Here is a 23594-nt window from a genome sequence, read left to right on the forward strand (position 1 = left end):
GTGTGTGTGTGTTTTCCGTGTTGACTCTCACACTTTTCCGTGACTGGATGATAAACAGATGCAGTGTATTGATTTACCAGTGTGTGTGTGGGGGAAGCGAGCGAAATGAGCTCTTATTATTAGATTAGTTGACCTCCGTGATATTCCTGGCCTCGAAAACTTGAAGGTCACGGCGCTACTCCTAATCCGTGGCGCTGCGTGAGAGGCGACCGTGACACCTGCCCGTATACTGAGGCTGGCTTAGATGTTAGATGAATGGTCTTACGTAGGTTGGCACGCTGACACACACACACACACACACACACACACACACACACACACACACACACACACACACACGCACACAGAAATATGCACGTGGCACGCATGTTCATGTTTCCAGGGAAGAAAGATAAAGAAAAAGTCGATTTCTAAGAAGGTAGACTGTCGTATTCTCTCTCTCTCTCTCTCTCTCTCTCTCTCTCTCTCTCTCTCTCTCTCTCTCTCTCTCTCTCTCTCTCTTAGTAATCACGTTAAAAAGTCATGATTGAATCACGAGACAATTAATGGAATCAATTTTATATTTTCACTTTGTATTTTTCTGAGTGTGTCAACTGCCTGACCTTTGTTGGATTAGCGCGACGTGACTCTGCTGAACTGAGTGAGAGAGAGAGAGAGAGAGAGAGAGAGAGAGAGAGAGAGAGAGAGAGAGAGAGAGAGGAGGAGAGGGGGAGAATTGTCAAAGTGGAACATACTAAAACACACACACACACACACACACACACACACACACACACACACACACACGGCAAACAATTTAGGACTTTATGAAATTGTGAGATGAGGAAAAATTCAATTATCAAGTGAATACTGATAAAACAACTCCCCCCCTCTCTCTCTCTCTCTCTCTCTCTCTCTCTCTCTCTCTCTCTCTCTCTCTCTCTCTCTCTCTCTTTCTCATCCCTGGCAACCCAACTAACCCAACTAACCTCTGTCCTATCAACTGGAAAAACTTCATAACTTCACATTCTTTTATGCTCTCAAAGAATTACATGCGTGTGAAGGCCAGATTATTCTTCTTCTTCCTCCTCTTCTTCTTTCTTGTCCTTGTCCTTGCTCTTCTTGTTCTTCTTCTTGTTCTTCTTCGTGTTCTTCTTTTTTTTTCTTCTTCCTTCTCTTATTATTGTTATTATTATTATTATTTTATTGTTATTGTTATTGTTATTATTGTTCTAGTTCTTCTTTTTTTTCTTGTTGGTGTTGTTGTTGTTGTTGTTGATGATGATGTTCTTCTTCTTCATCTTCTTGTTTTTTTCTTGTTCTTGTTCTTCTTCTTGGTTTTGCTCTTGTTTTCCTTGTTCTTGTTCTTGTTTTTCTTCTTCTTCTTTTTCTTCTTCTTCTTCTTCTTTCTCTTTTTTTTCCTTCTTATTTTTATGCTTGTTTTTTTTTTCCTTTTTTCCTTGTCGTAACCTTTATTTGTCTAGTTGTTGTTTTTTTTTTTTTTGCTATTTCTTCTTCGTGGTTTGTTATGCATTGAGATCTTATTTATTTTTTTTTTTTTGCCATTATTTTGTTAGTTTTATGGCTCGTTGTATTGTGGAGTGTCTGTTTATCTATTTCTTTCTCCTTTTTTTTTTTGTGTGTGTGTGTTATCTTGTATTTTGGTTCCTTTGTTTTTCTCTCTCAGCTTATTCCTACATTTATCATGACTACTTTATCGTATGCATTACTCTCTTTCTCTCTTTTTGTCAGTGTTTTTCTCGTAAGTCTTAAAGCGAGTTATGTTGTAGAGTTCTTGTTTCTGTTGATAATCTCTTATTTTGAGAACTTTTCCCCTATTCACTTTCTCATTCTTGCATTTTAACACCATTACCACCCTCAGCCACTGTTAACCACTATCATCACTACCATCATCAACCACTATTAACCACTATTTCCTTTCTCATCTCTAAGTGTCCGTGAGGTGTTATAAGCATCACGAATTTACGGTTGATTTATCCTATGAATGTCTGAAATGTGCAATTGTCTACATATTAACCCATCTCGAGTTCACATAATCCATTATCTGACTTCCCTCTCACATCCTTCCCGTTCTTCCTATATACAGAATCAACAGTAGTCTTGATATCCTTCCTTCTGACACACATTTACCGTCCTTACCATCGCTCACCATCACTCACCATCATCGTTACAACATTCCATCGTAAGCAAAGTCGGTATTAGCGCCTTCGGTACTGTGACACATTTTTATCTTGAGATTTGTGTACGATTAGAGCATTTCATTGACATTAGAAAGGGTCTATGGGGGTGAAAAGGTTAATGGCCAGAGTCTTCACTATATTAATCCCCCACATATGTTTCTGAAGCTGTAGAAAATCACCAAATAGTAAGCAGAACGAATATGGAAACGCGTCATGGTACTGAAAGGGTCAATTATATAAGACGAGAGAAACTGGGCAAAAAAACAACAGAGACTTCAATTAGAAAGGGACTCACTGAATAAATCGGCCCTGTAATGCCAATAACCCTCACCATCTTAATCTTTCATTCCTATATGTACACACACACACACACACACACACACACACACACACACACACATTTTCCTTTCCCTGTAGAAATAGCGACCTAGTGCCACACATTTAAGCCCCTTGCGCCTCCCTGGTGGCGGCAAGTCCCCGTGATATTAGAGGGCTGGGTGTAATGAGGCAGGTAAAGGGAGATTAGATGAATAAGTGATGCGTGGCTCCTGTGAGGGTTTCATTAAGGAGGGCACCAGGAATGCTATGGATTGAGAATGCTGTGTTTACTCTCAGGAATTTCTCGGTATATTTTTCAGCTTCGTTTTTAGATATGAGTGTGTGTTTTTTTTTTTTTTTTTTGGGGGTAGGGTTTACTTAAGATGTGAGTTCATTTTTAAGTATGAATTTTTCCAGATATGAATTACCCCAGATATGAATATTTCCAGACATGAATTCCTCTAAACATGAATTCCTCTAGACATGAATTACTTTAGGTTTACTGTAAATAATTTCTTGGGATTTTTTCAGCTGCGTGTGACTTTCTAAACGTAAATTTCATGGAGTTTCTTGAATAGTTTTGGTGTTACTGGTTCCCTATAGACCCTAGGAATGATTCATGTTTTTACCTTTTTTTTTTTTTCCTTCTCTTTCCTCTTCATCCGTGTGTTTTTTCTCTCTCTTTCCTCTTCATCTGTGTGTTTCTTCGCCCTTCTGTCATTTTTTTTTTTTTTATTATTTGTAAGATCTTTGCTTGTTTTAGTTTTTTTTTGAGGGAGTTTTAGTAATTCGTTAAACTTCATGAATTATGTATTTCCTTCCTCTCGTATATTTTCCTTCTTTTTTTTCTCCTTTTTTTTCTATCATTTCTCTTCTTCTACCTTCTACTTCTCTTTCCCCTTTCCTTTATGCTTAATTTGTTCTTAATTCTACTACTTGTATCTCATTGTTTTCCCTTTTTCTTCTCATTTTCTCCTATTCCCAGTCCTTTTCCACTACTAGAACCAGTACACCCTCCTCTTTTTCCTCCTCTTCCTATTTTTCTTTCACGTTTCCTTTGTTCATAATTTTACTCTCAGTCCTTCTATTTTTATCTCTTTCTTTTTCCATTTTCCTTTTCTTCCTTTTCTTATTTCCAGTGTTTTACAACCACCAGCACCAACAATACTTCATCCTCCTCCTCCTCCTTCTCCTTCTCCTTCTCCTTTCCTCCTTCTCCTTGTCATGCTCCTCCTCCTTCTACTACTCCTCCTCCTTCTCCTTCTCCTTCTACTCCTCCTCCTCCTTCTTCTTCTTCTCCTTCTCTCCTCTTCCTTCTCCTCCTCCTCCTCCTCCTCCTCCTCCTCCTCCTCCTCCTCCTCCTCCTCCTCCTCCTCCTCCTCCTGCTCAGTCCGAAGTCTCTGTTATGGATTGGGAGTAAGTCGTTGGGCGTGCCAGGTACTTAGGGTGCCATTAGTGAGATGTAACGAGGCACTGCGGCACAAGACTCGATCATAAAACATCACAGTAGATCATTAGCTGCAGAATGTCCCCCTGTGTCGTGTGCCGCGTCCCTTGTCTCTCGTGCTACTGTCTGTTGTTTAAGGCGATGCTTTTGTTCGGTGCATTGTGCTGTGTTCGTGTCAATGCAAGCCTTGTTACTCTCGTTAGTCTCTCTCCTGTGCTCATTACCGGGGCGTTTGTATAGTGAGATCTAGTGCGTTGTAGTGGTGGTGGTGAAGTATAATGTGTTTCTGTTTTTCTTTTCATTTTTTTTCTATCTTGTTATAAGTAGGTGGTGGTGGTGGCGGTGGTGGTGGTGGTGGTGGAATGTGTCATGGCGGTTGTGGTGAAAGTACAAGGCATTTGTGTTTTTCTTTTCTTTTCTATATTGTAAATGGATGATGTGTCTAGTGTAGCAGTTTGATGGATTGTTAAGTTAGTCGTTCAGTTTGTTAGTTCTTTCGTTGCTTGGTTCCGTAGTTCTTTGGTGTTGTTTTCAGTCAGTTCCTGCGCTCAGTTTAGCAGTTAAGGGAATTGTTTGGTTAGCGGGTGATTCAGTTAGTTAATTAGTTCGTTCCTTGTTTGTTTTCGTAGTTCTTTAGTTTTGTTTTTAGTCAGTTCGTGTGTCCATTGCTTCAGTAGTCATGTTTGTTATTTATTGTGTTACGTGAACAATAAAACAGTAAGTCAGTTCGTCAGTTAATTAATATGTTTTTTTTGTGGGCTAATTAGTTTCCTAGTTGCCTTGTTGGTCTATTGATTACCTACTTAACCTCTTCAGTACTGACACACATTTTTACCTTGAGAATTGCGAACGATTAGACAATTTTATTTACATTAGGAAGGGTCTATGGAAGTCAGGAGATTAGTAGCCACAGTCTTCACTATTTTAATCCCTCACATGAGTTTCTGAAGCTGTATAAAGTCAGCAAATAGTAAACAGAATGAATGTGGAAACGCGTCATGGTACTGAAGGGATAATTTACACTTTTACCAAAAATTAAGTATTTAATATCCTTCAGTACCATGACGCGTTTTTGTATTCATTCTGCTTACTATTTTGCATTTTATACAGCTTCAGAAACTTATATGGAGGATTAAAATAATGAAACTCTGGCCATCAATCTTCTGACCTAAATAGACCGTTCCTGATGTCAATAAAATGGTCTAATCGTACACAAATCTTAAGGTAAAAATATGTCCCAGTACTGAAGTGATTAATAATTCCATTCATTAGTTCCCTTATCGATACATCATCCATCAGTCTATTAGCGTCTGTTACTGCCACCACGACGCAGCGAACAATGGGTGGAATATAGCGGCGATTACTCTGTATTGGAAAGTCTGATCGCTGGGCTGGCTCACTGTCCATTCCGGCACATCAGGCAGCGGCTTGACGGGCCAGCGGTAATGGACGCCCCGGCAAAGCAGCGATGTCACACTTTTATCGCGCGCCAAGAAGAAAATCGTATAATGTTATTTGATGCGACGCAGAAAGCCAGTTGTGATGTCACTCTTTTATCCTTTAAAAACTCAAGCACACACTGACATGCAGTGAAGTGATTTGTAACTTTTGCGCTTTTAACTTGAGGCATATCACGATTTAAAGTGTGTTATATCATTTAAGCACAATTGCAATTAACCTTCTATCTTTTGAAAACTGAAATCTGTAGCTACACATGCAGGCTCTGATTTCAACGGAGCACTTTTGTCAACTTCACCCGCGTTAAGATTAAAAGTGCATCGTGTGTCATTTTCAATTAAAAAAAAAACTTCTCTTACACACACACACACACACACACACACACACACACACACACACACACACACACACACACAGACAGACAGACAGACACACACACACACACACACACACACACACACACACACACACACACACACACACACACACACACACACAGACAGACAGACAGACAGACAGACAGACACACACACACACACACACACACACACACACACACACACACACACACACACACACACACACACACACAGACAGACAGACAGACACACACACACACACACACACACACACACACACACACACACACACACACACACACACACACACACACACACAGACAGACACACACAGACAGACAGACAGACAGACAGACAGACACACACACACACACACACACACACACACACACACACACACACACACACACACACACACACACGGCCCGGTAGCTCAGTAGTTAGAGCGCTGGCTTCACAAGCCAGAGGACCGGGGTTCGATTCCCCGGCCGGGTGGAGATATTTAGGCGTGTCTCATTTCACGTGTAGCCCCTGTTCACCTAGCAGTGAGTAGGTACGGGATGTAAATCGAGGAGTTGTGACCTTGTTGTCCCGGTGTGTGGTGTATGCCTGGTCTCAGGCCTATCTGAAGATCGGAAATAATGAACTCTGAGCTCGCTCCGTAGGGTAACGTCTGGCTGTCTCGTCAGAGACTGCAGCAGATCAGTGAATTACACACACACACACACACACACACACACACACACACACACACACACACACACACTGAATCAATACGAGTGATTTTTAACTCTAAACTTTCCACTACACATGTCTCAAGATTAGAAAGCGTATTAAATCTACGTTTCAATTTAAAAACGCAAGAAAAAACTGCCATACACAAACACCTAAACATACACTGACTAGCCACGTTCACCAAACGTTCACAAGTCAAAACCACCTTTCTTCTCTTTAAATCTTTCGAAATATTTCTTCCCTCTCTTTCTTCAAAACATTTTCTTTTCTCTCTTTCTTCAAAACATTTTCTTCCCTGTCTTCAAAACATTTTCTTTTCTCCATGTCTTCAAAACATTTTCTTTGTTCTCTTTCTTCAAAACATTTTCTTTCCTTTCTTTCTTCAACTTGTATCTTTCAAAATTCAGTGTTTCTTTTCTCTTCACCTATTCAACAAACCTTTTACCATTATTGTCACCAGTCAATACAAGACACGTGTGGGCGATTCGTGAAGCTTCGAACCTCTGGCGAAACCAAAGACCATTGGTTCTCAACTTTGGTATTCTAAAGATGGACGGACATTTTTCACCAACAACTCACTAAAGAAAGACAATAAATCACAAAGCCATAAGAAGTGAGCTATTTCGTCTGTTCGTTTTTATTTTTGCCATTAATCATTCATTGTTACTTATTTTGCTCCAATTTTCTATTACTTTTTGATATTCGTTTTGTTTTGCTTTTTTTTTTGTCGTATGATATCAAGAGAGAGAGAGAGAGAGAGAGAGAGAGAGAGAGAGAGAGAGCAGACAGACAGAGAAAGACAGAGAGACAGACAGAAACAGAGAGAGACCTTGAGTGCGTGTGTGTGTGTGTCCGTGTGTGTGTGTGTGAGTGTTTGTGTGTGTGTGTGTGTGTGTCCCAGATAAACACAGACTAACGCCAAAGGAATTTATTTTTCGGGCAGTTTAGTGTAAAATATTCATGGGATTATTATTGGCAGTGAAAATGTAAAATGGTTTAAAAGTTCTGGAATGAGCTTGCCTTTCTCTCTCTCTCTCTCTCTCTCTCTCTCTCTCTCTCTCTCTCTCTCTCTCTCTCTCTCTCTCTCTCTCTCTCTCTCTCTCTCTCTCTCTCTCTATTTACTCTTCCCATCTGTATACATTTAGGATTTTTTTTTTTTGTATATTAACATTAAAAAAGAGAAATAGTTGGACATAAATAAGACAAGATCGACATGTGTGCTAAAGTGTGTGTGTGTGTGTGTGTGTGTGTGTGTGTGTGTGTGTGTGTGTGTGTGTGTGTGTGTGTGTGTGTGTGTGTGTGTCTGCTTCGCGTGTGGGTGGCTATAATTCATGGAAATTTAGACACTAAAACTGCTGCGAATATATAAGGTTTACGTAAATATTATCAGAGAGAGACAGAGAGAGAGAGAGAGGTTTAAGAGTGCAAAGAAAATAAACTAACAAACCGATATGGAGAGAGTGTATAGCAAAAAATTCAATAGATATTTTAAAAAGTGCTTCTCCTTTACTGCCTCCTTTATACTCCTCCTCCTCGTCCTCCTCCTCCTTCCTCCACAATGCAGCCACGGAGGATAGCCACAAACTTTTTCCACCCCACTTAGGCAAAGCACACAAAAACAGGCGCAGGAAGAGGAGAGCTGAAGAAAACTGATAATCGTTCCTTGGTGCCGCTCTCTAAAGGCGGCAAGATGAAGTACTATTGAATAAAAAGTTCTGGTGCTGAAATGTTATAAGTTATTAGACGTTATAGTATTTTTATGTGTTTTTAGGGTGTGTGTGTTGATTATCTCTCTCTCTCTCTCTCTCTCTCTCTCTCTCTCTCTCTCTCTCTCTCTCTCTCTCTCTCTCTCTCTCTCTCTCTCTCTCTCTCTCTCTCTCTCTCTCTCTCTCTCTCTCTCTCTCTCTCTCTCTCTCTCTCTCTCTCTCTCTCTCTCTCTCTCTCTCTGTGTGTGTGTGTGTGTGTGTGTGTGGCGGTGGGCTAATTGCACCAAATTTAATTAAAAGAAAGGAGAAATTTTTGCAGCTTCTCCTCATCCCATCTGTTCTGACCTATATTTTTCCTATCTTCTCTTCCGTTCCTTGCTTCCTCCTCTCTTCCTCCGTTCATCCATTATTTCCTCATCCCTTCCTTATCTTTCATTGATATCTCAGTCTTCCCTTCCAATTCCCTTAAAAAAAACACCTTATTTCTATCAATCTCCGTTTTCTGTTCCTCTAGTGTCCCTCCCAACCTTCCCTCTCGTTAACTCTTCCTCTTAGTGATGGTTGTTGTTATTGTTGTATTAAGTAATCCTTTTTTTTTCATTCCTGCCTGTCTTATTTCTTTTTTCTTTTTTGTGTAAGAAGGAAAACTGGGCAAGGTCAACAAAAAGACCTATTTAGTTCCTTCAGCACCTTGAGTTTTGGGTGTGATTAGACGATTTTATAGACATTAGGAAGGGTCTATGGAGGATGAAAGGTTAATGGCCAGAGTCTTCAATATTTTAATCATACACATAAGTTTCTGAAGCAGCTTAAAATCGCTAAATAGTAAGCAGAATAATAATGAACACGCGTTATGCTACTGGAGGGGTTAAATGCTGAGATTTGGGATAAGTGTAAATTAACCCCTTCAGTACCATGACGAGTTTCCATATTCATTCTGCTTACAATCTGGTGACTTTATACAGACTCAGAAACTCAAGTGGGGGATTAAAGATAGTGAAGACTGTGGCCATTACTCTTCTGACCTCCATAGACCCTTCCTAATGTCAATAAAATGGTCAAATCGTACGGAAATCTCAAGGTAAAAACTGTGTCCCAGTACTGAAGGATTTAAGGGTTATTTAAATCAACCTTCGTGTAACCTGCATCCCAGTGCCTTCCTGCTACCCACCTGTTGTCATTGTGGTACTTCTGGAAGCCAATCGTCAGGATGTGGACGTCATGCCCCTTTATCCTTATCCACGACACCTTCAGGAGACAGAAATAGCAACGATAGTAATAATAATAACAGTAATGATAATAATAACAATAATAATGCAGATGATAGAAAGAGAACCACGTCAGTCTATGAGAAACGCAGTACAATTATTCAGAGACTTACTTGAAATGAAAAGAAATGAAGGAGACAGTGTGGACGATATTAGTAAAGGCAGGTGGAGGGGTTGAAGACAAATGGAGGGAAGGTGAAAGGGCTGAAGAGACAGATGGAGAGTTGGAGGGGCATGTGGAGGGAAGATGGAAGGGGTGGAAAGACAGGTGGAGGAGAAGGTAGAGGAAAAATGGAGAGTTGGAGAGACAGATGGAGGGAAGGTGGAGAGTTGGAGGGACAAGTGGAGGGATAACGAAGAGATACAAAAACCAGAATGAGGAGGAAAATGGAAAATTGGAGAGACATGAGGAAAAGTGGAGGATTGGAGAGACAAGTGGAGGAAAGGTGGAGGGTTTCAGGGGCAGGAGGAGGAGGAGGAGGAGGAGGGTTCAGTTAGTGGTGTTAGGTGCAGTTCACAACACCAGTCACTGTAAACATGATCGAAGTTGTGGTGTTTAGTGTGAGATGATTATTTGAGTGTGATCGTTTGTGTGTGTGTGTGTGTGTGTGTGAGAGAGAGAGAGAGAGAGAGAGAGAGAGAGAGAGAGACACATCTTGCTAATTATTACAATCACTGATACAATATTGTTAGTTTGTCATGTCCATAATATGTGTGAGTTTCTATTTCTGTTATTACATTAATTTGTGTGGGGAAGGATGAAGAGGAGGGAGTGTGGAAGGTGGGAGGGTCAGAAAGAGAAGGAAGAAGTGCTCCTCCGTGTCCTCCTCCTCCTCCTCCGTGTCCTCCTCCTCCTCCTCCGTCTCCTCCTCCTCCTCCTCCTCCTCCTCCTCTTCCTCCTCCTCCTCCTCCTTCTCCTTCTTCTCCTGCTCCTGCTCCTGCTCCTGCTCCTGCTCCTGCTCCTCCTCCTCCTCCTCCTCCTCCTCCTCCTCCTCCTCCTCCTCCTCCTCCTCCTCCTCCTCCTACTACTACTACTACTACTACTCCTCTCTCTCTCTCTCTCTCTCTCTCTCTCTCTCTCTCTCTCTCTCTCTCTCTCTCTCTCTCTCTCTCTCTCTCTCTCTCTCTCTCTCTCTCTCTCTCTCTCTCTCTCTCTCTCTCTCTCATGATACCGACATTGTTTTATTGAAGGATGTTGATGAAATATGGAGGGAGGAGCAGAGATAAATGATGGACAATTTTGATTAGTGTATTCATTGATTGATGGTTTGACATATTGGCATTATCACACACACACACACACACACACACACACACACACACACACACACACACACACACACACACACACTGAGAGAGAGAGAGAGAGAGAGAGAGAGAGAGAGAGAGAGAGAGAGTAATCAACACGCTCCTATTTTTCGTGTTATATTATTCCTCTGGTATTTCTCAAGGTCCCATTAACACGTCATATTACTACTGTGTGTGTGTGTGTGTGTGTGTGTGTGTGTGTGTGTGTGTGTGCGTGTGTGTGTGAGAGAAAGATACCATCACTAATCTTACCACCACTATCACCACCACTACCATCACCACGAAAGAAACGTCTCATGGCCTTTTCCGTCCGTGTCTTAAGCTAAAAATTTTCTTGACATTCTCCAGTGAGCATATGTCAGGGTGGGTGGAGACAATGCATACTAAATGACCGTCATGAGTTGAATATTTGGCCAGTAGATAATGCAGAGCAGGTCGGGATGCATATTACAACATAGTAGGAGAGAAGGAGAAAGAGAGGGAGAAGGAGGTAGGCAGACAGACAGGCATACAGACACAGACAGAGATAGGGAGGGAGTAGGAATGTATCAACGGTAACTCTATTATTACTAAGATAAACTAAGGTAAGAATGTGATGAACTGAAGAGAATTGATACTCGTAAACTCAGGAGGAATGACAAAGCAGTGGGAAAAAAAGGGAATAGAAAAAAATTGATAGAAAGCTGGTGAAGAAAAATGCGTGGGAAGAATGACACGGGTTTCGTTTGTTTTTATATATTTTCCCGTGAGAGAGAGAGAGAGAGAGAGAGAGAGAGAGAGAGAGAGAGAGAATTCCTAGAAACACACAGAAACAGATTATTCATACACACACACACACACACACACACACACACACACACACACACACACACACACACACACACACACACACACACACACACACACACACACAACAAGGCCAGTGAGTCATGCGAGAGACAGACGAGGCATGAATAAATGGAGATGTAAAAAATATAAACAACCCAGCACTGAAATTAATAAAGACTGACTGAATACTGCATCTTAAATACCTCTTCCTTGTTCTCTTGTTAGTTTCAGGCAGATTTCTTGTAACTTACGGCTGTATTCAGAAACGTCTTGCCTTCTCACCACGACAGCTTTCCAAGGCCATAGAGACGAGTAGTAGGATTTTCAAGACAGTTTCTCCTTATAACCTTCTAGAAATCTTGCCAGTCCATCACTAGAACCATAAAAAAAATACCTTTAAAAACACGAGTATCTTCAACTAGAGCCTTTGGAAAGCGGTGATGGTGAGAGAGCAAAGCGTTTCAAAATACGAGCTTTAGTTATACGAGTGGGGAAATCTTGCCAGTCCATAAGAATAAACTTGAAAAATAAAAAATACCCTTAAAAACACGAGTATCTACAACTAGAGCCTTTGGAAAGCGGTGATGGTGAGGGAGTAAGGCGAGCAATACGAGGATAAGCTACACGAGTGGTTTAATAACGTCACCTATTGTGAAAGTGCTTTGCTTCCCTTTTTTTCTCCTTTTCTCTCTTTTTCCACGTGTCTTCTGGCTAGATACACAAATGGTTCAGTAATTGTATTGTAAAACTGCTTTGCTTCTCATTTTTTTCTCCTTTTCTTTCTTTTTTCACGTGTTTTCTGGTTAGATCCACAAATAACGTCGTTTTCTTTCTATATTGTGAAAGTGTTTTGCTTCTCTTTTTTTCTCCTTTCTTTCTTTTTTCACGCGTATTCTGGTTAGATACACAAATGGTTCAATAACATCGCTTTCTTTTGTGTATTGTAGGAGTGTTTTGTTTCTCTTTTTCCTTCCCTTTTCATGTCTAATGCGGGATTATGGCCTTGCATGACGCCGCCTTAAGAGCCTCGCCAGCACGCTATCTGCCGGTATTGCTTCTTATTCACCTTTCATTATCTCCATTACGTAAGGAAGCATGTCAGAGAGAGAGAGAGAGAGAGAGAGAGAGAGAGAGAGAATCGTACATATTCTGAGACTTTATTGGACGATTTGATAAAGGCTGGCTTGGTATTACGACTTTTCCTCTGTTCTTTACTTCTCTCTGCTCCCTCGTGCGATTGTGAAGTGCAGAGAGTTAGTCTTCCTCCTCCTCCTCCTCCTCCTTCTCCTCCTCCTCCTCCTCCTCCTCCTCCTCCTATTCCTCCTCATCCTCATCCCCCTCTTCCTCCTATTCCTCCTCATCCTCATCCCCCTCTTCCTCTTTTCCTTGTTCTTTAGTTCTCTCTGCGTCCTCGTGTGATTGTGAGTGGAGAGAGTTAGTCTTCCTCCTCTTCCTCCTCCTCCTCTCCTCCTCCTGCTTCGTGTGCGTGTGTGTGTACGTATCATAACTCTTACGTGCATACCCCACTTAGTAACAGGCATGCATACTAAGGCGACCCTCAGTGGGATAGCTGGAGCACCGTGCAATTAGCTACCAGGCTGAAGACTTCTATATCACGGTATACACACAAGCCAACATGCGCTTCTCACCGCCCTTGCCTTCATGACGCGAGATTCAAGGTGTTAAATTGCCACCCAACCTTGCTGATAAATGAGTGGTAGTAGTAGTAGGAGTAGTAGTGGTAGTAATAGTGGTAGTAGTAGTAATAGTAGTAGTAGTGGGAGAAGGAGGAGGAGGAGGAGGAGGAGGAGGAGGAGGAGGAGGAGGAGGAGGAGGAGGAGGAATACAAAGGAAATCCAAACAGCAACAGACCTCTTTGTCCATTCGAGGCTGTTTGGTAATTACTTCTAACTGGCCACAAAGAAGAGAGACAGTATAGTACAGGAAAAGAGGAAGAGGAGGAGGAGGAGAAGGAGTACTGGTGGTAGTAGTAGTAGTAGTAGTAGTAGTAGTAGTAGTAGTAGTAGTAGTGGAAAAGACAGGTATTATTGCTTAGTCATTGAAGGAATACAAGCTAATAAAGGACAAAGTAATACAGTACAGCCACTGAAAGACTTGCTTGTGATGGAATGTGACCAAGGGAGACACAGTGGCTCGTATTAAACACTTCTGCGCTTCACCTCCACTATTTCAGAAGCCTTTATTGAAATTTACACTAGTTTTTTAAGATGATTTTACGGTTCTAGAGACAGAGCGACAAGATTTCTACATTATTAACTGGAGAAACACTCTTAAAAACCCCGCTAATCATCTCTGTGGCCTTGGAAAATAGTCATAGAGAGAGAGAGAGAGAGAGAGAGAGAGAGAGAGAGAGAGAGAGAGCAAAGCGTTTTTGTGTAGGGGCCAATAAACCGAAGGTGAAGGTTACTCTGCTATGTCCACCTGTACTAGTAGCAGAAGCAGTAGCAGGAGGAGGAGGAGGAGGAGGAGGAGGAGGACGAGGAGGAGGAGCAGGACGGTTATGTGTGGAGTGTATGTTATTGTGTTAATTTAGTTCATTTGGTGGTGTTGTCATTAGTGCTGGGGACAAGTGCGGCTGAGAGGAATGTTTACAAGGCGAGGGTGCAATCATGTCGCCATTAAGTCACGCTGTATAGTGGCCGAAATGTGCGTTACGTATTGGGGTGTTTTGGCGGCGCTCTCACCATTGCTACGAGTGTGGACGTGAAAAAAGAATGTTCACGAGTTGATTGGTGCAATTATATGAGTGTGTAGATAATTTTTGCTTTGTAATGTGATGAAATGTGGGTAAATGAGGCCGTGGAGTTTTGTATTTTAGTTTGATGGGATTATTTGAGCTCTACTGTGCGTGAAATGAAAAAAAACGACATTCACTGCCTCAGAAACGTGTATTGTTTGAATGAAGTGCTTTGATAACTTTGCAACTGCAGATCGAGGCAATGTTTCCGACTGAGCAACAAGATACTGAACTGTCGACCTAATCAAACTTGCATTTACTTCATTGCCAGCTTCATAATTCCTTCATTTCTAGGTACTACACTCTCACTACACTCTTGCGCTAATTCTTTCGTATCTTTTATGGAAACAGCAATTCCAGTGGACCTTTTTTTTTTTATCTAATACTTGTTTTTGCCCTTGCCAGTTCTCCCTCTAACAAAAAAAAAAATAACACACACCTATCAAATTCCCTAGGCGAGCTGCTAAAGGGCATCCAGTCACCGCCACAGGATTAGATACCGTACCCTGTAAAACTGCCCTTAACATTTTATCCTCCAATATCAAATACATAAACACACACGAAGGACCCGGGAACTCGAACCCTGGACCTTGAGGAGTAGAGGTCATCGCGATAGCCACTGAGCCAAACACTGCACTGCTTCCTGCCTTAGATGCCGCAGCCAGCAGCCGAGGACACGTCACACACATTCACTTATCTTCTTATCCTCTTCTCGTCCTCCTATTTCCTTCCTCCTCTCTTGCAAGGCACTTCAGTCCTCCACGCTCTGATTCGCTGACGGAGGAGCAGGAGGAGGAGGAGGAGGAGGAGAAGGAGGAGCTTGACGACAAATGCAATGAGAGAAATATGAAGTGAAATAGAAATAAGGGCCAAGACTGAGAAGGAAACGGAAGAAAAATTAATGAGAGAGAGGAAAGAGTGAGAGAGAGAGAGAGAGAGAGAGAGAGAGAGAGAGAGAGAGAGAGAGAGAGAGAGAGAGAGATGGAAATTGTATCTAGGTGGATATTATCATGTTCCACAAATTGCCTCATTTCGTGTATTTTTCTCTCGCTCTCTCTCTCTCTCTCTCTCTCTCTCTCTCTCTCTCTCTCTCTCTCTCTCTCTCTCTCTCTCTCTCTCTCTCTCTCTCATTACGTTACATTAATTTTCACTTATTATTATTATTATTATTATTATTATTATTATTATTATTATTATTATTATCATTATTATTATTATTATTATTATTATTATTATTATTATTATTATTATTATTATTATTATTATTATTATTATTATTATTATCATCACCATCATTTCCATTATCATTTATTACTATTACTCATGCACTTACAGTTAACACCACCACCAGAACCACCACCACCACCACCACCAGAACTCCATTTCATCAACATCGATAGAATTCACATATTTTTTTTCTAATCTCTCTTTCTACCAACTTGTTTTTCATCACACTGTATTCAATATGGTGATGGATTTTACCAAGAATATTGTATTAAGAGAAGCATCCACGTGTGTGTGTGTGTGTGTGTGTGTGTGTGTGTGTGTGTGTGTGTGCGTGTGTGCGTGTGCGTGTCGTTTTGCCATCTGTATATCATAGTCTAAAATATTTGCAGGATGTGGTGAAGGGATTGAAAAGGGGAAAGAGAAGAGAGAGGAAAGGAGAGGAGAGGAGTGAGGGGAATAGAGGAAATAGATAGGAGGTGAGGGGAGAGGGAGAGAAGGAAGTGGAGATAAGGGTATAGAGAGGTGATGTGAGGGAAAGGGAAGAGTGGAGAGGTGAGTGAAGGTGAGGGGAAGGAGAAGAGGGGAGAGGTAAGGGGAAGAGGAAGAGGAGAGAGGACTTGACGAGGAGGGGAAGAAGGAGGAAGTGAGGGAAAAGGGAGGAAGGAAAACAAGATGAGGGGAAGGAGAAGGAGGGGAGAGATGAGAAGAGGAGGAGGGGTGAGGTGAGGGAAGGGAAGAGGGAAAGGAGGTGAGGGGAAGGAGAGGGAGGGAAGGGAGGGGATGGAAGAAATATAGGACTGTCACTGAGAAGGAAAACAGAAGAGAGGAGAGAAGGAAGAGGAAGGAAAAGAGAGAGAGAGAGAGAGAGAGAGAGAGAGAGAGAGAGAGAGAGAGAGAGAGAGAGAGAGGAGGAAGGAGGAGAGGAGGAAGGATTTTTGTGTCCCATGAGCGAGAAGGGTGGTTTCTCTCTCTCTCTCTCTCTCTCTCTCTCTCTCTCTCTCTCTCTCTCTCTCTCTCTCTCTCTTCTCTCTTTTTCTCTCTCTCTCTCTCCTCTCTCTCTCTCTCTCTCTCTCTCTCTCTCTCTCTCTCTCTCTCTCTCTCTCTCTCTCTCTCTCTCTCTCTCTCTCTCTCTCTCTCTCTCTCTCTCTCTCTCTCTCTCTCTCTCTCTCTCTCTCTCTCTCTCTCTCTCTCTCTCTCTCTCTCTCTCTCTCTCTCTCTCTCTCTCTCTAAGGAATTCCAGTCTAAACCACAATATCTTCCCCTTTACCCATGCTTCCAACCCCTCCCTTGCCTCCTCCTTCCCCTCTACCCATCCTTTCCCCTCCACCCTCCCCTACCCTACCCCTTTACCTAATACTAACCTTCGTTCTACACTTCCTCTCTTACCTTACCTACCTCACCTTTACCTGAACAAAACCCTATTTACCCTTATCAATATACACCCTACATTTCGTGTCCCTATTGAGAATGTCTGTCTCTTTTCTGTCTTTCTTTTTCTCCCTCTCTCCCTTTGCAATTCATGCCCTTAGCCCTCAGCACACCGCCTTTTTCTTCCCTCCGTAATTCACTTGAGGTACCGTAGCACAACGCACCATATAATTGACATACCACATGCCAATCATCACTCCCTTTCATTCTTCACCTCCCTGTTATTCTCTCCACCACTCTGAGTCCCGTTCCCTCCCCCTCCAGCTCCTCTCCTTCCTGCCCCTCCCTTCCCAAGTCTACCCTCCTCTCTTCTATCCCCGCTCCCTTCCCAAGTCTCGTAGCTTAAGCTGGAACATCTGCAGTCAAACCTAGCAATGGCAGGAAGGTTGAGAAACACAGAGAATGATGGCAAGAGGGGGTCGATGCTCATGACATATAGAGTATCAGTGGTGTAACGCGGAAAAATAGTGCTTCTTCTTACTGGGGTTTCTTGTTTCTCTCACTGTGTCTTTCTTCTGATTGCTGTGTTTATGTGTTCTATGTCTTATGCTCCTTTAGTTTCTTTCGAGGTTGTTTACGTCTATATGTGTTTCTCTCATCAATTTTTCTCGCTTGTTTTGTTATTAATCCCTTCAGTACTGGGACGCATTTTTACCTTCAGATCTGTGTATGATTAGACCCATTTATTGATATTAGGAAGGGGGTATGGAGGGAGGTCAGAAGATTAATGGCAACAGTCTTCACTATTTCAATCCCTACATGAATTTCTGAAGCTGTATAAAATCACCAGACAGGGTGAGTGTGAAAACGGGTCACGGTGCTCAAGGGATTACATTTTGATTACTGTCTTTATATATTCAATGCTTTATATTCCTTTGGATTCTTTTAACTCCCTCCAATGTTCTTTACGTATTCATTTGTTTCTCTCACAAATCTGTCTTGCTTTATTTGTCATTAAGTATTCTCTAATGCTTTCTATTCCATTAAAGTTACATCATTCAATCCCCTTTCTCGTCTTGCTGCAATATTAGATTCTCTTAATAAATGGCCTTCTTTCGTTTCCCTTTAAATGTGAAGAGACACGAAGAAAGGAAGGAAGGAGAAAGAAGAGAAGGATAAAACTGGGGAAAGGGGAGAACTGGGAGGAGAATGAGAGACGAGAAAAAAAAACACAAATGGTAGGAGAGAGGAAGAGAAAAGTCACGGAGGAGGGAGAAGGGAAAGGATAAGATTGAAGGAGAGATAGGGAGGATAGGACATGTGTAAGTGCGGAGAGAGGAGAGGGGGGGGGAGGAGGTGCATACACAATCCATCACCTGTTCATGCATATAAAACACCTGGTGGAGGAAAGCGAGCCGGGACAGAAACTCATTAAAATCAAGGTAAAGAAATAAGGAGATGGACACACACACACACACACACACACACACACACACACACACACACACACACACACACACACACACACACACACACGGAGACACAGAGACACAGCACTAACCCTCCCTCTCCTCTCCCTCTCCCTCTCCCACTCTCTGTCCCACACCTGTTGTTTATGGGTTAGTAAGTGCAGCACGTTAGGAAGGCGAGCAGCTGTTATTTATTACCGAGTGGTGTAAATTCATAAAATCGCTTCCAGGCAACACAATAAATCGCTTCCCAGGAGAGTAAGATTCCCACGCGCCGTATTTCCTTGAGTGAATTAATGGAAAGGACGAGATGCGCTATTCATTCTTCACTTAAGGCTTCTATTCATTATGCTTGGTGGTGGTGGTGGTGGTGGTGGTGGTGGTGGTGGTGGTGGGGTGGAAAGAGGCTCTGGTTTATTTCATGTATACTATCAAGGGATTCAGAACGCGACCAGAGTGAAGGTTTTAAACACGCTGATTCAATGTCTGGTAATCGTGATAGGAAATTAGCGAGTATTACACGTGTGGGATTAAAACAGGCAAAGGTTGAACTAAAGAGGATTGAAACATGTGGGGTCTAGGTTATGTTTGTGTCATACCATCAAAGGATTAAGGAAAAGACGGAGGTGAAGCTTTTTTTTAAATGCGTAGAATTATTAATGTATTGTATTCGAGATGGAAGGTTGGTAAGGGTATTGGATCAAGCAGAAAAATTACCTATAGTGTTGGATTCTATGTTTGTTTCCGGTCATACTGTTCAGTGATTAGGAAAAAAATATATACGTAGATTGTTTTAGATGCGTAGAATTGATGTACTGTATTCGAGAAGGAAGGTTGGTAAAGTTATTGGATCAAGCAGAGAAAAAATGAACTAAACAGTGTTGGATTCTATTGTTTGTTCTGGTTATACTTTTAAGGGAATAGGAAATAATATACGAAGATTATTTTTATAGATACGTAGAATTAATGTGCTGTATTCGAAATGGAGGATTGATAAAAGTATTGGATGAAGCAGAAGAAATAAACTAAAGATTGGATTCTATGTTTGTTTCCGATCATACAATTAAGCGATTAGGAAAAAAATAAACGAAGATTATTTTTACAGATACGTAGAATTATCGTATTAAATTCTACATGAAAAATTGATTACATGAAGCAGAAAGAAATAAGTAAAGAGTGTTGGATTCTATGGTTTGTTTTGGTCATACTATTAAGCGATTAGGAAATAGTATTTTTATAGATACGCATAATTGATGTATTGTATGGATAGAAGATTAATAAGAGTATTACATGGAGGAAGCAGAAGAAATTAACTAAAAAGGGTTGGATTCTATGGTTCATTTCACTTATACTATCAAGCGATAATGAAAAAACTATGCGAAGATTATTTTAGAAACGTAAAATGATTGTTTTGTATTCGAGATTTAAGACTGATAAGAGTATTTCATGAATCAAAAGTTAACTAAAGAGGTTTCGATTCTATGGTTCATTTCACTTATACTATCAAGCGATCAGGAAAAAAATATACGGTTATTTTTATAGAGACGCAGAATTAATGTACAGTACTGTATTTGAGATGTAAGACTGACAGGAGTACAACATGTTATAACACAGACCGAAAGATCAAAAGAACGAAACAGAACACTAACCTGAAAAAAGAGGAAAAAACAGAGGGAAATAAAGACATTTGATTAAGGAAAGAGAAGAGAAGTAGTTAAGATGTAAAGGTGACAGAAGAGAGACTATTATCATCACTCTTAATCCCTTCAGTACCAAGACGCGTTTCATATTCATTCTGGTTACTGTTTGATGACTTTACAGAGCTTCAGAAACATATTTGGGTATTTGAATAGTGAAGACTCTGGCCATTAATCTTTTGACCTCCATAGACCCTAAATGCAAATAAAATCGTCTAATCACACCCGAAACTCAAGGTAAATATGCACCTCGGTAATGAAGGGGTTAAGGCAAATCCTCTAATCACACCCGAAACTCAAGGTAAAAATGCGTCTCGGTACTGAAGGGGTTAAAACCAGGTGAAGGCATAATGGTAATCTATTCACGGTGTTAATGAATGAATTGCTACCGTACATTTATTAATCCCCTCGCTGTTCTCTCTTGAAATTCGCAACACACCAAAGATCCATCATGAGCATGTATCAAATGTTATTCTGGGACTTACTGATAAGCTGCTTATCTCCTGCATCCTTGACCTCACCACCACCTGCTCTTATCATCCTCCTCACCATCATCATCGTGGTACCACCATCGTTCTCAACACACACACACACACACACACACACACACACACACACACACACACACACACACACACACACACACACACACACACACACACACACACCTCATCCTTTCCTAATCCTTCCTTTAGTCAATACGGACTGATATATTCTCTCTCTCTCTCTCTCTCTCTCTCTCTCTCTCTCTCTCTCTCTCTCTCTCTCTCTCTCTCTCTCTCTCTCTCTCTCTCTCTCTCTCTCTCTCTCTCTCTCTCTCTCTCTCTCTCTCTCTCTGCGTCACGTTCCGCCTTTTATCTCTCAAACTTGTTCTGGACAGTGAGACGTAAGTTACAAGTGTAATGATAGTGTATGTAGAAGAGGAGGAGGAGGAGGAGGAGGGAGAGGGAGGGAGAAGTGGCACCGTGTGAGGGCATTAGAGTGAGTGTGGGTGGGAGAGGAAGTGAGATTTATGAGTGCAGTTAGTCGGGGTGAGGGTTGGAGAGGGACACACACACACACACACACACACACACACACACACACACACACACACACACACACACACACACATACACACACAGAGGGAGGGGAGGTGTCGGGAGCCTGAAGTGTGGGTGTGAGGTGCGGTAAGCTGGATGATGGTCTGCGGTGGCCTGCTCTTCAAGGCTTTAGTGCATTTTACCAGTGACAGGACGGCGAGGGACAGGCTGAGTATTGACTAAGGGTGGTGACTGACGGCGTGGCTGACTTGTGGATTACTGAGGCTCTAAAGGCGTTGCTCACGAGAAGAGTTTAACCCGTTCAGTATGTTTTTACTTTGAAGTTTGTGAACGATTAGACCGTTTTATTGACATTAGGAAGAGTCTATGGAGGTCAGAAGATTAATGGCCTGAGTTTTCACTATCTTAATCCCCCACACGAGTTTCTGAAACTGTATAAAATCACCAAATAGTAAACAAAGTGAATATGGAAACGCGTCATGGTACTGAAGGGGTTAAAGTGGCAGGAGGAACTGTAGAAGAAGTAAGGTGAACAACAAGAGGAAGAAGAGGAGGAGAGGTTGTTAAAAGTGCAGATAGAACTAAGGATGAGGAAGATAAACTAGAGAAGAGGTAGTGGAGAAGAAGAATGGAAGAGGAGGAGGAGGAGGAGGAGGTACAAGAGGAACAAGAGGAGAGGAGGTTGTTTAGACTGAAGGCAGAACTAGAGGAGGAGGAAGATAAACTAGAGAAGAGGTAATGGAGGAGAAGGATAGAAAAGGAGGAGGAGGGAGAGGAGGGGTAGTCTTGAGTTGCAGGAAGAACTAAAGAAGGAAGGGAATAAACTAGAAGAGAAGTTGTTTAGGGTGGAAGAAGCACTAGAAAAGGAGGAATATAAACTAAGAAAAGAGATAGAGGAGGAGAAGGGTAAATCAGAGGAAGAGAAGGAGGAGGAGGAGGAGAAGGGGGAGGAAGAGAAGGAGGATAAACTAGAGAAAGAGGAAAGATCGCTTGGAATGGCGGGAAGAACTAGAAGAAGAGGAAGAGAAGGAGTAGGAGAAGAAAGATAAACAAGAGAGAAAGAAGGGATGGCTTTCAATGGGGAGGAAGAACTAGACGAGGAGAAGGAGGAGAAGTGTTAGTGTTGAGTGGTGGATAACTTGGAAAACGACGTGAAGACTGCAATGGAAGGTTTTCTCGTCACGTACCGTCTTGTCGCCGACTCGCACCACGGGGCAGGACAGCGTGGCGGTCTCCCCGGCGTGCATGGTGACGGTGGCATTGTCGTGAGCTAGGAAGGCAGGGAGGAGCGCCGCGTCTACTGTCGAGCTGGCAGGCGGCTGCGAAGTGGGCGGCGGCACCTCAATGCTGGGCGCGAAACCTCCTGCCGCGGCCACTGGAACCAAAAGAGGACGTGATGAGACGGAAACTGATGACCAAATTCTGAAACTCTTCCACTCGTACCTAGATTACGTTCTGGCTCTATTTAACTCCCTTCAGTACTAGGATTCATTTTTACTTTGAGTTTTGGGTACGATTAGACGATTTTATTTACATTAGGTCAGGTCAGGAGATCACTAGCCAGAGTCTTCACTATTTTAATCCCCCACATAAGTCCCTTAAACTGAATAAAATCATGATACTGAAGGGGTTAAAGATAAATGGTGTTTCATGCATGTTTGATACCGTTCTAGTGAGAGATTCACAAACTGTCTTCTTCGTTATTAATAGGAGAAACACTCTTGAGAACCACTTCAATCATCTCTGTGGCGTTTGGAAATTATCGTAGTGTGAGTAAAGTGTGTCACAAGTGTGAGTAAGAATATTAAACCTCTCACTGGTATTTGGCGCGTGTTTCCGTAATGACCAACCGCTCTGAAACATCTTTACTTGTTCAACATCCACGTGCAATCACCAAACTGGCTAGAAACTGCAAAATCTATGGTTACACAGAAAATTAATGCATTCCAGAGCTATCAATTATTTCATATCGCAGTGAAAGGGTTAACCTCTTCAATACCATGACGCATTTCTATATTTATTCTGCTTACTATTTGGTGATTTTATTCAGCTTCAGAAACTTATGTGGGGATTGAAATAGTGAAGATTCTGGCCATTAATCTGCTGACCTTCATAGATTTTTACCAATGTCAATAAAATCATCTACCTGTACACGAACCTCATGATAAAAATGCGTCCTATTATTGAGGGTGTTAACTCAAATATAGTAAGCCGATGTCAGCCTTGAGTTACTGCCGCGTCGCTGGTCACGCCTGAGAACCGAACAGCACACAGGGCGAGAGACACCAGGGCAAGAAAAAAATGCGCAGCGATGTCAGTGAGGCGAGGCACCCCACCCCGTCTTGCCCCTGGGCCTGATGCACACCTGTATTCAAAAAGGCTTTGCTCTTTCACCATAACAGTTTTCCAAGGCCACCGAGACAAC

General features: G+C 42.0%; 1 protein-coding gene across 2 annotated transcripts in view; it reads right to left on the minus strand.

The window, feature by feature from the left end:
- The window catches only part of LOC123508220 (hemicentin-1-like), a 98668-nt gene that overhangs the window by 21196 nt on the left and 53878 nt on the right, over positions 1–23594 (minus strand). For both annotated transcript variants that reach the window (XM_045261762.1, XM_045261761.1), the window contains 2 exons: positions 22357–22544; positions 9375–9451 (listed from right to left, as the gene is read on the minus strand). In XM_045261762.1, coding sequence (XP_045117697.1) covers positions 9375–9451; positions 22357–22544 — 265 coding nt within the window. The remainder of the gene's footprint in view (positions 1–9374; positions 9452–22356; positions 22545–23594) is intronic.

This window comes from Portunus trituberculatus, chromosome 24 (genome assembly GCF_017591435.1).
Source record: "Portunus trituberculatus isolate SZX2019 chromosome 24, ASM1759143v1, whole genome shotgun sequence".
Taxonomy (NCBI): Eukaryota; Metazoa; Arthropoda; class Malacostraca; order Decapoda; family Portunidae; genus Portunus; species Portunus trituberculatus.